Genomic DNA, 15,551 nt, shown 5'->3' with positions numbered 1-15,551 from the left:
CTTCTTATGCCTTTCTGTAGTGCTGGTACCACTTGCATCTCCAGAGCAGGACTACAGCTCCACTGTGAAGGTTAAGCCTTACTTCAAGACTGAAGCCAACCAGGGCAGCCCCACAGCCTGGAGCAACCTTGGTGGTCCAGGACAGCAGCAGTTTGGCATAGGGTGGATCTCTATATGGCTTCTTCTAGCCAACACCAGTAACAACAGTAGTGGAGACAGCACAGCCAGGTGTCAGACCGTGAAATATATACCTGGTGAAATTCTCAGAAACCCAAAATATTTTGTTTAGAAACTTTCATGGTTGGGGCTAGCAGGGAAATGAAAGTCTGTGAGCAGGAATATTTGCTTAGTTCTGTTCTGCTGTTGTGAACATTTACTTTCATCTGGCTGTATTACATGGTTTTCTTTTATGTCTTCCGTAGTGCTGGTGTTGGCAGAACTGGTACCTACATTGTGATAGACAGTATGCTGCAACAGATAAAAGACAAAAGCACAGTTAATGTCCTGGGTTTCCTGAAACATATCAGGACACAGCGCAACTACCTCGTCCAGACAGAGGTAAAGATTGCAGTGGGGTTGAATTTAAAGCCATGTTCATTTTTATGTTGTAATCAAAAAGAAAATGGATTTTTCAGTTACATCCCTGTAAAAACTGAATATATCACCAGGCATTTTTTGCACTGGAATGTCTCTCTTTTTCTAGGCCAGGAACTTCAGATTTTGCTTTTGACTTACTCAGTTGTACGTGCTACACTTGTAAATGTTTATTCTTGATTTGGCAGTATTTGCATGGGTGGCTTGTTTTGCACACCCTTTCCCTTTAGTGTGCTCTACCCCTCAGTTAAAGCCAGCTGTTCAGTTTATTCCAAGAGCCTACATGACACGCTGTTGTTCTTCTAGGAGCAGTACATTTTTATTCATGATGCCTTGTTGGAAGCCATCCTTGGGAAGGAGACTGAAGTACCTGCAAACCAGCTGCATAGTTATGTTAACAGCATCCTCATACCTGGCATAGGAGGGAAGACACGACTAGAAAAACAGTTCAAGGTAAGGCTTATCGCTGCCATCCAGAGGGATTTAATTTCCCTACTCTCTTTGGTATGGCCTGTCTTCACTGTCAGTTGCCATAGATAAGGAACCAACCCAGAACACTTGATTAGCACAGCACAGCACAGCATCTTGAGAAGTTCGGTCCTCAACAGTCTTAGCCACACTGCTGGAAATCAGCGCTAACACTCTTGAAGTCAGAGGTGAGAAGAGGGACATGGACACTGGTTTGGAGTGTGCTGCTGGTCTCCCTGTTCCCAAGGGGGCTTGGATGTTCCTGAGTCTGTGGTTAGCTTGGCTGGAAGTCTTCCTCCAAACTGTGGCTCTCATGCATATATATGGAGAAAGACATGAAATGAGGTTCTTAGCACCACCTACTATTTCAGCACTGGATAAAGAATTAAAAATGTTTTAAGACCAGGAAACACAATATGCCTTTCTCACTGCTAATAACTATGCTTGCTGCTTTTCCCTGCTATGTCATAGTTGCTTTCATCCTGGCCAAAGTAAATTTTTTTTGCCCAGATCTCCTATTTGAAACCTAAGATTTTCTGATTGCGTTTTATTTGAATGCATTTAGAAATATTTTGTGAGACTATGTATCATAAGAAGATTATACGTGACATCTGTTTTCACAGCTAAACTCACTCAGTTAATAACTACCTAAGGAACTGAAACTGTTAAATTATACCAGGTGCCAAGCTATTCAAAAAATGAACAGGCTCTTCTCTGAATTCACCTGTAGAAATCTCAGTACTTCTCCATCAGTCAAGACATTCCAGATGCTTAATTACTAAATTAAAGAAACAAGTGCAAGTGCCCGCATATGCACACAAAATGCAGCAGGAGAAAAAGATTTCTTATTAAAAAAAATTGTTGCACTTTTACAAACAATACTAAATTATATGTATAAAGATGTTTTCTGATGACTTGTGGCAAAATTTCAAAAACTTCAGTGCCATTTTCAGAAATTACTTTCTCTGGCAACGTTGCACAGGTATTTGGAAACCCCATAACTTCTAATGGGGCTTATGCCAGGACATAGATGAGTTGAGTGCTATCTTGTTTAGGGTGCATTTGAAACTGGGACGTGACCAGCAGCAATTATTAAATTTTTCTTTCATTGCTGCTGCTACCACAGAGCTGGCAGAAACTAACTTGTGCTCATGCCCTGGTACAGTAGCTTACATTCAACCATCTTAGAGTAAAATTACGCTGAGTAACGAGTTGCTAGTGCAGGAGATGAAAAAGCCACCTTTACCCTCTTTGCTCTGGTAGAGTTTCCCCATACGCTGGGGGAACATTCAAATACAAATCTGCCTCCCTGACTTTACTTTGTGCCTCATAAGCAGCCCAGAATGAACTTGGCAGACCAGAGAATGTAACCCACAGCCTTGGATCTCAGATGCCAGCGTGGTGAGTTCCCCAAAGGCCTGGCAGAAAAAGACATTCTGCAGGAACTATCTGGATTTTATTTTAGAAGAAAACATAAAAGTTTTATTGTTGTTTTATTTTGCTAGCTTTTCTTCCTTGAGACCTGCTTCTGACTGAACGTATCTGCAAGTCTTTGAAATATATTCTCCAAGATAACTAAACGTAGTGTTCTGTGAAAATACATTTTGATGGAACTTCATTTTCAGGATGTTTCGAAGCTGAGAGCTGCAGAGATCTTTTTATCCATTAAACATGTTGTATGAAAAGGATGATTTCCACTGGCATCTTGAGTACTTTAAACAAGTTTAACAATGCAGTTTATTCTTCTACTGATGCATCTTTGCAGGAGTTGGCAAAGAAACCTCCTCTCTTCATTTAGAGCGCTGTGAGGACTGACTTACTACTTTATTCTCTTTCAGCTGGTTACACAGTGTAATGCAAAATACGTGGAATGCTTCAGCGCTCAGAAAGACTGCAACAAAGAGAAGAACAGGAACTCATCAGTCGTGCCGTGTAAGATCACATCTTCGGTTTGATTACTGCCTAGTATAACTTTTTGTACTGAATTGTCCCAGCGTTATGCATGAAAAGGCATAGCCACTAGGAAGGAGAAATGTAATCTTTTGTTCAGACCAAGCTATCTTGTCTTTCAGAATTACCCTGATGAAACTGAACAAAAGAAAATAGTTACAGTGCCAGCCAGATATACTGTCCAAGTGAAACGTTAATTTGAAATGCTTAAGAATTTGAATAATTAGGTAGGGGATAAATCTATGGCATACTGAGAGAATTACTTTGATACCGCTCCCAGCTCAGGTGAGATCTCCCGGTGTGATTGGCACAAGTTGTTTGTAATTCAGCTACTACACTCAATTTCTGCGTGTGTGCCTTCCCCAGATTTGAGGGTATTTAGTGCCTGAGGCCACAGTTTCACAGTCATTAATATGGAATCTGTGCATGGTTGCCAAGTGGTATGAATTCGCAGCAGACCAAGCATGGGCACAACGTCATTCCCATCACATTACCCAGAGTACAGGACGTACAGGACAGATGATAGCCAAGCCTAGCACAAAGTAATAATGGCACACATACGGTCCACCATGAAGTTTGTTAATAAAAAGGGAAGTCATCAGGATGTATCTTAAAAACAAATGTGAACGGGGCAGAAACAGTCTATACAACTTTGCACTGTGTGTCACAGAGCTGCAGTGATTTCGGTTTGGAGCTTGGGGCCTGTCCGTTGGTTTGAGGATGTTGTTGAACCCAGCCCTCAAACCCGGAGAAGTGTATATCTGCTGAAGAACACACACACGCTTCTGGGTGGTTACCCGTTAGGGAAGGGGTTTGTCTCTGGAGGTTCTCTCACCCTCCAGCTGGGAGGAGTGAGTGGTGGTAGTGCTACAGAGTGGTAGGGAAAACAAAATAAATCAGCTGGGTTTGTGTGCTGCTGGAGACAAATGGAACACTACAGTCAAGAATTACCTGAAATCCCCTGTTATCACTGCATATACTGTTATTTGGTAATTCAGCCTGCTGTGAAAATCTTTGCTATAGTAAAATTTGATTCCTGAAATTACTTTGTCCTTGTGGGAATATTGTGTAACATTCTCTTTTATATCCTGTGTTAGCAGGCAATGCTTTAATGCAGTTAAAGTGCTGGCCTGCTCCTGCGGGAGATGGGAGCTGCAGAGTGTTTGGTTTGTTAACGTCTGAGAAATTCTTACTTTCTGCATTGTGCCATGACCAGACTTTGATCTTTTTTTTTTTTCCTCTCTGTTTTTTTTAATCTTATAGCTGAGCGTGCTAGAGTGGGCTTGGCACCGCTGCCTGGAATGAAGGGAACAGATTACATTAATGCCTCTTATATCATGGTGAGGAAGCCAACACCTAATTACAAAGTAAAATCAATTCTAAGGTGCTAAATACCAGATGTCTATAATTGTCTTAATTCTGTATGTAATGGCTGTGTATTAACAGATGAGATTTTAACACCTTCCCCATAATGCAAAGCTATTAACTGTATTTTATTAAAGATTGTTGCCTAAAAAAATTAAATACAAGATGCATTTAGATGGAATGTGTATTTCCATGAGATACAGTCAAATAAATACTGGGATTTAGAGTAAATGAAAACAACAGGGACTCTGCAGAATGGAAACGGAGTTATAAAATTATGGTCTGTGTGAAAATATTGTGGAATAAAATGAAATAGGGTCATTATGTGTCCCCAAAGATGAAATTCATGTTTTAAAAGTATTGAAGGCAGTAAGTAACTGTGTGGTTTGTTTTGCTGCAAAAGGGCTACTACAGGAGTAACGAGTTCATCATAACCCAACATCCGCTGCCACATACGACTAAAGATTTCTGGCGAATGATCTGGGATCACAATGCACAGATCATCGTCATGCTGCCGGACAACCAGAGCCTGGTGAGTTAAACGTGTCCCTCCCTGCACCGTACCGCAGTCACTTAGCCCAGCTGGGCACCGGCGTAGGGTCACTGATTGCATGCTACGGCTATTTTCTGGTTGAAAGCAGAAGCCAATTTTTGAGCCACCTTCTCAAACTTTGCCATAAGCGTGTTACAAAAAGACAAGTTCTGAGATGCGGGGCACGGTTTTTTTGCTCTCCCCTTCTGCGCTCACCCCTGGGAAAGACATCCTGAGCTGGATGGACCACAGTGCTCATAGGCAGCACACCGGTGATGACGACCTCTGCGAAGCTCCTGAGGGCTGCCTGGCTGGCAGGATGGAAGGCACTGAGGTTACTGGGGGGTCAGGGCCACGGGTAAGGAGCAGAGGGAGCAGGGAGGAGGAGAAATACAAGGCAGGGACAGTAGGATAGTTGCTCGTTTGCCCGGGGGCTTAAGACTCAGGCCATGCAAGACTATGGCTGTGCAAGGTTACAAATGCTATTTTTGATGAAAGTAAAAGGTAAATATGTATGTTAATATAAGTGGAAATAATGAGACAGACAGAGAGAGAGAGAATAAGGAGACACAGGTGAAGTGCTAATCACTACTTCCAGATTTACTAGCACGTCTCAAGAGGGCGCGTTGAAAAGGATTAAGAACTAAACGGTTCGTTTTTTCATGCACGCATCACTGAGGTGAATAGACGATTGTAGCTGAGAGTAGAAGAGAAACCACCTTCATTACAGCAGGAAAATAGCAGTCATGAGGGGCTACTAAAGAGGCAGCAGTCAATATGCTTCCTGCGCGCGGTGCGATGAAAGGGATTGCAGGCACTGCAAGGTGAAGAGCATTCAGAGAAAACCGATTGAATCAGAAAGCACTAATGAAATGAAAGTGTGTCAGGTGGAAATGAAGAGGCTGATCTTGTCTTTACAAGTACATGAAATTGCTCTGCAGAACAATAGTGATTAAAGGGTAAAGGAGGAACACTGGACTCGGCCACATCCCTTGCAAGGATGCCTGGTCCCTTCTTTCACCTTCACCGTGCCCAGGGTGGAGGCTGGCCAGCAGGGCAGTAGCATCCCTGCGTGGTGTGGGTTGTGTTGGCTGGCAAGGAGGGGTGGCACGGGACTGAGCCAGCGTCAAGGTGCTGAATGTGTAATGCCAAAGGACAAGACGATAATGCAAGCTCCCTGCTGCATAAGGACCTGTCACGTGGCAGGACAGGTCACTTCCCCAGCGTTCAGCGATATTACACTGCTTGCCGGCGCCTCTGCTTATTGAGGGCAGAATTGTCAAGACACTCAGAGGACTTAGGACCCGAAGTCCCATTTTCAGAATAAACATTTAAGGCCCAAATCGCAATAATATCTTGCATATCATGTGCATCAAGGCTCCAGGCCCACAGAAATAAGCCTGGGTTTAGAGACACGCTCGTGGCCGCAGAGGGATGAAGTGGGTTCGTAGCTCATGTTTTCTCGTGAGTAAAACATGGGTTGTTCAGAGGCACAGGCGTGCAGTGCTGTGCATGCTGCCAGAGTAGCTTCTGTGCTTACACTGCAGGGACAATAGATCCCTGAAGCCAGGAGGAGAAACAGGCTTTGCATGTATGTGGTGACAGAGCCTAATTTCCTTTCTCTGCAGTAAATGAGGAATTCACAGTTATTTTTTAAAGAATAGCTTTGACAGTATGTTATCTACATCCTGTCAGTTAGGCTACTTCAGCACTGAGCTTCTTCCACCATTCACAGTCTCACTGAGATTTTACAGTGTCCCTTCAGTAGAGGAGTTTTGCTGGAGAACTTGCATTAAGTTAAGCCAGTGTTTTTTTCAAGGCTAAGAATATTTGGGTTTCTTCCTTCCTCCTCACTCCTCCCCTCGCTCCTAAAAATTCAAGCCCTACATAAGTATCCATCAATCTTCTATCTAGACCTGATCCACAGACCTTGAGTTTTCGATTAGACCACAATAAACACAAATTAAAAATAATAAGCAATTAATTTTTAAAGGTCAATGAGTTTTTTCTAGACAGATATCTGACTTTCATACAAAACTGTGTAGGCAGGAGGTAATAAAGCCTGGGATGCAACATAAAGGTTAAGTATGAGTGAGCTAAGATAACCGTTTCCCTATGAAACCAATTAAAAAGCAGACGTTACCTGTTTGGACACACAAAGGAAGGATCTGGCAGGCTTACTGCCTACTGTAATAGTAAAATTGTTTTCGACAGAAATGGTTTTTAAAGGTCAGCTCCTGATCATCTCTATTTATCAAACCAATTTTTTGATCCATTGGATTTTTCAGTCACACACAAGGTGTACCTGAAAGGCTGCAGTAGTGTGTTGTTTCATTCCTCCAGGCAGAAGATGAGTTTGTGTACTGGCCAAGTCGCGAGGAATCCATGAACTGTGAGGCCTTTACTGTGACCCTTATCAGCAAAGACAGACTGTGCCTCTCTAACGAAGAGCAAATTATCATCCATGACTTTATCCTGGAAGCTACCCAGGTAAAATAAACCTCCAAATGTGGGTCATGGCTTTTCACCAAAATGTTATTGATGTCATTTAAATACGGAAGAAGAAGAGCTCAGAAAGTTTTGAAAAGGGTTTACTTGTAAATGCATGTGCGGGCATGGTGCTCACAGAGGAAAGGTATTCTCGTTGGCTCCTTCTCCCTCTCACATCATCTACTTCCAGGTAGATTCCTCTAGCTAGTGAGACCATAGTATTAATTGCTTGTCTTATTTGAAAGTGAAGACATTGGTTTTTCATTTTGAAATCACACAAGTAGATTGAATTATTCTTTGTAAAATACACCAAGGTTTATTGTCCTATTTCTGCTTATAAAATTCAGCATTTTAGTTTAATTGTTTGGGGGTCTTAATTAAGGGGTTTTATGTAAGCACATTTCTTTTGAGCTATAAACCTCCCTCTAGTTTGCTATCCAGATTGCAGCTGGATTTTGCTGCAAAGCATTAGTTTGCAAGCCCTTTTAAATTTGAATTCCTTGGTTGCTCTTCTCTTGTTTGACTGTTGAGCTATAAGGGCTCTGAGAGGGGTTTATATGGATATAAGCCCTGAACTCAAACACAAAATCTTTTCTCAATTAACATTTTGTTAAAGTTGCATTATTTTAGGACGTTCACTCTTACAGAGATGCTAGAGCTGTGTGTCTGTCTTCTTCTTTCTATATAAACTGTTTGGAAGAAGAAGGTCTCTCTTCAGTTTGTAGTGAGGCTCTTTCCTCTTTCTACCTGGAGTGGATAAATGTGACACTAAAGTAGCTAATGCCCAGGCTGGTTTTTTGTTGCAGGATGACTACGTTCTGGAAGTCCGCCACTTTCAGTGTCCTAAATGGCCAAACCCAGATGCTCCCATAAGCAGTACCTTTGAACTTATCAATGTAATCAAGGAAGAGGCCTTAACAAGGGATGGCCCCACCATAGTTCATGATGAGTATGTCATCTCTTTTCTCCCATTTATGTGCAGGTTGTACAAGGAGTTACTGAGCTACAGGACGCTTGTTAGGACTGATGTCCATTCTTGCATGGAGTGGATGGGGTTTAGTGGTCTAGGGAACAGGATCAGAATATTTAAACTTCCAGGGATGAGTTTTCAGTTGGCATCTTAGGCCCGGTACATTTTGCTTAGGATAGTTTTTTATGTTGGTCGTAACCTTAGGTGGACTCAGAAAGTGAGGCTGTGTCTGCTTTGTAAGTATTTTGGGTTCTCCTGGACCTGGAAGTATCCCAAACAAATCCTACAACCTGTTTCAGAACCCAGCAGAGCCCTGGTTTAGATAAGGCTCTAAGCAGCCCAATATGGGCTTATGGAAACTAGTTTCAAAACAGCCTGAGCTCCTGTCTAACAGCTCAGGTTTAATGTGCCATGTAAGACAGAACAAGCTCGGCTCAGCTGTGTCTCAGGATGAGCAGCAGAAGTATCTTGTGACAAAGGGCCCAGGTTTTCTGAGAGCAGATTTATTTTTCCTCCTTCTGCTTCCCCAAAAACACTCCAAGGGGCCCATACGGTGCCAAGTGGGAGGGAGGGTGCCCACTAACACAGGGCCAGCGTGCCCCAACACTTGTCTCTTTTGTAGTGCAGTGGTGAGCATTGTCTTGCCAGCTATGCTTGAATGCCCAATTATAAAGGGTGCTAAATATTGCATCACATATTATTACTTTGCACACATGATGGAGCTGTAAAATACCATTATAGCGAAGCTGGAGCCCGGGTCTAACAGGATCCCTTTGGAGGGACTGTTTCCTGGCGGGCAGAGTGCTTCCTGGAGTCATTCTGCCGTTAAAACCCCAAGGAAGTCCAATTTCTGACACTGCTTGAGTTGCCTTTAGAATGAACAGCGAGCCAGTGTAAACGACTGCTATACCTGCAACCCCCCTGCGCTCCAGTCCATTAGACCTTTTGCCATCGCTACAAAACAGAATTAGTGGGAAAGTCTTGGAAATCTTCACCTTTGTGCAAAAACGTTATTACCATGCTCTGGTATTTCAGTGGTCAGATCAGCCTTTGTGCTGATGTGCGATCGCATGCTGGTATCTGCTATTGCTGAAAGAGCTTTCACTTCACATCGGTGTGTTGCTGCTGCAACAGGTTGTTCCCAACCGACTCCTGCAAATGATGCCTTGGGCTGCAGCAAGTAGTTTTTCTCCCACTGTCTCCTGCCTTGCTAATGCACAGTGTAAGCTCTGCTGCCTTTTGCCAGCACTGATTAATTCCAGGCTAGTTTTAATATTCATGCTTTGGGTAGTCTGAAGTGAGGTTTTGCTACTCTTGCAGTATTTAAGATTATGTTTTACAAAATTAGAACCATTATTGATTTGGGCATTTCATGCTAGACCAAAAAAAAAAAAAAAAAATCAAAATCGCATTCCTAACAGTGCTGAGTCATTCTTTCTGTAAATTGCTTTTTTGGTTTATTTGTCATATTCAATGATTTTATTTTTATGTCTAATACATAATGTGGATTCTGCTTTTCATTGGAGCCTAAGCAAATGTAGCTGAAAATGAAAATTTCCCTTTACTACATGCAACAACTATATCACATAATCCACTAATAACTACAACTGCAGATTAATTCAAAATATATGAATTTGCAGATACTAAATGCGTGTGGTGTTTAGGAAGTACATGGTGGGATGAACTTGATAACATTTCAAAGAAGCTCAGAAATTCCAACTCGAGACAGTTGTCAAGATTTTTAAATATAACTGCCCATATGTAGGCAACTAGATAAAGATTTGCTGCATAATTTTCTGTAAGAAAAGCCTTCAGGTTGTTGGGAGCGGGAGGTTATCAGCCCAAGTAAAAATGAGGCCATGAGATGCTCAGAGACATTTAGTTGTGTCCTGTCAGGCACACACACTGGCCACTTTGTCCACTATCCCTGTAGATGATCAGTCACAGCCATCTATATAGTTCTGCAGAAGCCCTGCTGCTTCTTCTACAGACTTTTCATCAAATATAGCAGATCTATTGTGATCTGATTTCTGTTTCCCGTTTCTAGGCAAACTGAGTTTGCAAAAATCATATGAAATTAAGTCAGCATATGTCTTAATTTCCACAGGAATGCTGTAAAAAAATCCTAGTGGTAATCTTATGATACCAGATGGCATTGCAGCACTTGCCAATTATTTAAGTTTTCATGTACAGCTTTCCAAACGGTTTACAGAGCAAGTCAGCACCGATGTCCCCTGTTACAGGTGGGGACATTTAGACACAGACTTTCTCAAAGTCACAGAGCAGACCCATAGCACAGCCAGGACAGTATTTCAGTCTCCTGAGTAGTGGGAGAGCAGAGGACAGTTGAGGCTCCTCAGAAGCAGTTACAAGCCCCTGTTGCTTAGGATCCTTTATGCCATGCCTCGCAACTGCACACGTGATTCAAGCACACCCACAGATTTAGCAGCAGTAAGATTTCTACCTGACCAGTATCTCAAGGACACATTGAGTCATGCTCCCGACGAATAACCGTTGCTCGGGTTCTTATTAAATGACGGCACAGCTCAACTCTTCAGAGTCCGTAATGTCTCTTGGGTGCCCAGCTCAGGGATGTTGCCTTTTGCCGATGAACGAGGCCTAAGGAAGACTTTGAGATGTGCCCCATTTACTTGTGAGCACCTCATATCCATGTTAGTTTTCTATAATTGTCAGATGTGGAGGAAGAGGCAAAGTCTCATTTCTTTCTAATCGTTTATGTTTTGCTTGAGCTCCCACTAATGAATTTAAAATACGCTCAGCTATAATGCAGATGCTTTCAGTACATGTGGCATGTGAGAACTGATTTCAGTGTTATAGTCTCCAGGTTGGGTATTTTTAAATGGCTCACGTTCTTCTGCTGATACAGTTCTTTGTATTGAATACTGCAGACATCCTGAGATGACCGGTGTACCATCAAATTTCTTCTAAAAATTAAAATGACTAAAACTTAGCCAGTATAAAACAGGCATTTAATAGATACAAAGATGAACTACAGTAACCAAATAAGACTATATCAACATTTCCATGGCTCTGTGTCAGTGCCCAGGTACGTGTCTGAGTAACTTATCATTTTGGTGTGATTTTTCAGGTATGGAGCTGTGTCAGCGGGAACGCTATGTGCCCTTACCACTCTGTCCCAGCAGCTGGAGAATGAAAATGCTGTCGATGTTTTCCAGGTGGCAAAGATGATAAATCTTATGCGGCCTGGAGTATTTACAGACATTGTAAGTCTTTACATGGAATATAAATGGATAGTTTACAAGGTTTTCATCTGAGACCAAAAGCATGAAATAAAACACACATTGCGTATGTTATCAAGCCCTACTGCATCTGCTACAAAGCAGAATTTGCATTTGGGCTTTTTTTGTATAGTTGTCGTTTTTTATAAACCTCAAACCCACACTGTAAGTCTCTGATTTGCAGTTCAGCTTATTTCTCATACAGTTAGGGGGCCACTGTACAGGCAGCCCTAGCAGAGAAGGACCTTTCAGCTTGTCATCATCCTCCTGCCAGCCCTGTAAGTTAAGCTGTGCTGTTTAAACCTGGCACGTTGTGATCCGAAGGGGTGCAGCAGGGCAGGTAGAGCTGCAGGGAGATAAAGCTTCAACAGAGGAGCCCTTCACTCAGCGTGCAGCGAGAGCAGCACCCTTGCCTCAGCGTGCGTGGCTCTGCCGGTACGAGGGAACAACCTGGGGCTGAGCTGTGGGTGCAGGTATTGTCCTGCCCTCCTGTAGTGTTTAACAATATATCAGGAATAATGTAATCGACCCAAAGCTGGAATTTTGGGTTGACAAGGTTAAACTAGATTAACAGAGGTAATTGCTCTCCAAGTCTTTTTCTTTGCTATATGTATGCTTCTAGTAATGAATATCCATGACCTTCCCTGGAAATGCCAAATTTAAGTGCCACTCGTTAATGTACACTTAAAGGATTGAAACTTGTCCCTTCTTTTCCAGGAACAGTACCAGTTTCTTTATAAGGCAATGCTAAGCTTGGTCAGCACTAAGGAAAATGGAAACGGTCCCATGACACTGGACAAAAATGGTGCTGTGATGGCCAGTGACGAATCTGATCCCGCAGAAAGCATGGAGTCTCTTGTCTAATTGGAAACCTGAAAAGGCACTTAATTTGTAGAACTTCTGAAGACTGAGTGAACTTTTTTGAGGCCTTTTTTGCCAGACTCTAGGTTATACAATAACCCAATTACTTTTTTACACTGATAAAAGTTTTGATATTTATTTTTTGCCATTTTATGTCTTAATGGTATCCTACTGAGCATTTGCACCTCTGTTTATTTCACACAGTGAAACGCAATTTTATCTAGTTTGCACTATATGATCAGTGTTACTGCCTATAATATTCTAATACAAGACAAGCCCTGATGTGACATTCCATGACAACAAACATACGCTTTTTCTGTTTCGTTTAAATGCAGTGAAGTTTTGCTAACTACCGTGACCCTCGAATCTTAAATCTTGAATGCTAGGCCAGATGGATTCTTTCTCCAACAGATACTGTACCCCTTCATACCATATTTATTATTTTAATGATCATGTCACAGTTTTGGTAACGGTATTCTGCATTCCAGTGGAGTGGATGAGCAGCGTTCATCCTTTCTTGACAAAACGTGGCAGGTGATTATTGGCTACAGTGAGGGTGTAATAGCCTTGTGGAGCTGAAACAATTATTTCTGTATTGTTTCAAACTGCTGTTTCGTACGCTTACAGGCCTAAGACTTGCTTCACATGGAATATATAAATTACATACAATATAATTATAAATTAGATGCAATTCGTATGTGGGACGCGGTGATAGGTTTTGAATTTACAATTTCAAAGTTTCCCCATGTATTCAGAAAAATGTCAATTTTAGTTTTTAATCAGCCCTATGATGGGAAAGTATTTTGGTTTTATTCTTATCAGAGCCAATACAGTAAGAAATCTACTACAACCCAAAATCAGACCTGTTTTCAGATATATTGAAGGTAGCAATATTTTACATTACTAAGCTATTCAATATTTTAAACACATTAATTTCCTTACTATTTCTTGAATATGACCTCACACCTAATGGTATGTTACATGGTGACAGGCGTTTCTTAATTTCATAACTGTTAGATGCCATTTTTACAGGTGTGTAATTTTCATACTTTAGTGCTAAAACATACAGTACTGATCCATATTTACTGGTGAAGCAAACTAATAAAAAAACTACCTATAAAGTTACATTCTCCCTCTTTTTTTTGCCAGACTAATTCCTTAGCACAAACCTAGCTTATTGTGTTTTCCCTCCCAAATAAAATGGTTTCCCCCAGATTATATAAATAATTGAATTACTGTTTGGAGCATTTAAGTATACATCCTCACTGGCTCCCTTTTCCTTTGTATTTGGTGACAATTCAACAAGGTCCATGCCTATTTAACAAAAGAAGTAAGCACATACTTAATTCTCCTGAAAATTAAAGCTAATCGTGTCCTTCATAGCTCGGCTGAGTAGGGAGGGGTTATTGAATCTGCCTTGAAAAGGAAATATGTCGTTTCAACCATCCTGACGTTTGGTATACAGTTAAAAGCACTATCCCTTATGTATGGCATTAGTTTCTTTACTTTTAAATTTCAACTGCACAAGACATGCATTGTAATTTTTCAGGACTTGTCAAAATGTTGCAGCATATTTTTTCATTTGAATGTAAGCCTATTAATTTCTGCCAGTCCAGTCTTGCTGAAATACAGACATTTGGCAAGGCAAAACCCACTTCTTTTGTTGGAGGGGAGGGCAAGGAGGAAGCTTAGCTAAGAGGAAGGTTCTGTGCATTTTCACACGCAAGGAAGCTGAAAGCGAACTGCTTAAAATTATATGGAGAGTAGGTATTTTGGTTCAGAACCTCACGAGGTACAAACTGATACGGCCTCGCTGAGAGCAGAGGAGCTATGCAGACTGGTATGTGCTAACATCTGGCCTTTTATTTTTAATAAGGGAAAGATTTCCTAGTATGGATACACTTGATTAATTCAACACCAAAGTATTCAAGAATTCATCAGCAACCTTTTACACAGTCACCTTTTACTTCTCAGTTTGTTGAATCCCTCCATACAAGTCATCCAAATAACTGCTAATGCTGAACAGTATAATATATCCATGGTTTCAGTAAGGAAATCCCATGTCCAGCAACAGCTAGGTCAAATAAAAAATGTGCAAAATGTTTCAAAAGATTGCTTTGTAGTTTGCATCCCCTTTGCACTGGGACAACCCAGCACCGAGGAGGGAGTCAGTTAACGTCTGTAGGAGTTAAGACTGGCTCTCCAGTCGCTACACCCCAGTAATGAGAATCGTTTAAGTAAGTTTTCAAGTACTGCTGCCTGCAAAGGCTGGAAGGTTTTGCTGAGTGGTCTGCTGGCCAGTGTGCATCAGCGTTAGAGGCTGGGGAGCCCCCCTTGCGCCCCCAGTAGTGATCCCGGCCCCAGGCAATTCCAGCTGGTAGCACAAAGGGACTCTGATGAGTTGGATCAGTTCAATCTGAAGTATTTAAGTTCCTGGGGAGGTGTAGGGAGAAGTTAAGAATTCAAACCCTGACAAGAGCTAAGTGACACAAAGATTACTGCAGGCATCAAGAGGGCTGGATTTGTTCAGTACTTTCAGCTGATTACTTTGCGTTTCACTGGCATGATGGAAGATAACTGTGGTTTGTGACACACTGCCTGAATATCCTTGGTTTAATCCCTTACCTTCTCTACAAGTTTTAAAAATCAATGAAAGAAGGCTGTGGGGGTTGAACTTGGGTAGATGCTTTGAAAATCCATGCATTTGCATTGGCGTTTTCCCACACCTGAAATACTTGCTTGGGGTTTAATCCATGGGGAAACAATTTACACTGATGTTCTATGAGTTCTCCATGGATTTTTTTTTACAGGGACTCAAGCTGTGTGTTAAGTGCTGTGCTGACAGTCAGATAGCCAATAGATGGTAGTGATGCATTAGGCTTGAAGTGGATGAAGGTAGGAATTGCTTGTGAAGGTCAGGATTAAGAGTGCGGAAGAGCCAAATCTATCCTACTGTAAGCAGCTGCAGTTGTGCTCTCTTACATGGATTTGCACCCTTTCCCTGGGACTGAGCAAGACTGGCAGAAGGAGCGAGTGTGTATTCAGAGATGTGTACTCGTAA

The 15,551-nt window shown here is 41.8% G+C and overlaps 1 protein-coding gene across 2 annotated transcripts in view; it reads left to right on the top strand.

The window, feature by feature from the left end:
- Positions 1 to 14,018, top strand: part of PTPRG (protein tyrosine phosphatase receptor type G) — a 422,925-nt gene extending 408,907 nt beyond the window's left edge. For both annotated transcript variants that reach the window (XM_050904924.1, XM_050904923.1), the window contains 9 exons: positions 423 to 558; positions 901 to 1,047; positions 2,901 to 2,994; positions 4,276 to 4,352; positions 4,781 to 4,909; positions 7,253 to 7,399; positions 8,206 to 8,348; positions 11,479 to 11,614; positions 12,347 to 14,018. In XM_050904924.1, coding sequence (XP_050760881.1) covers positions 423 to 558; positions 901 to 1,047; positions 2,901 to 2,994; positions 4,276 to 4,352; positions 4,781 to 4,909; positions 7,253 to 7,399; positions 8,206 to 8,348; positions 11,479 to 11,614; positions 12,347 to 12,493 — 1,156 coding nt within the window. In that variant the 3' untranslated portion in view covers positions 12,494 to 14,018. The remainder of the gene's footprint in view (positions 1 to 422; positions 559 to 900; positions 1,048 to 2,900; positions 2,995 to 4,275; positions 4,353 to 4,780; positions 4,910 to 7,252; positions 7,400 to 8,205; positions 8,349 to 11,478; positions 11,615 to 12,346) is intronic.
- The last annotated feature ends 1,533 nt before the right edge of the window (positions 14,019 to 15,551 follow it).

This window comes from Gymnogyps californianus, chromosome 13, assembly GCF_018139145.2.
Source record: "Gymnogyps californianus isolate 813 chromosome 13, ASM1813914v2, whole genome shotgun sequence".
NCBI lineage: Eukaryota > Metazoa > Chordata > Aves > Accipitriformes > Cathartidae > Gymnogyps > Gymnogyps californianus.
Note: the sequence above shows the minus strand (reverse complement) of the source record. Positions and strands in the feature narration are given on the sequence as shown.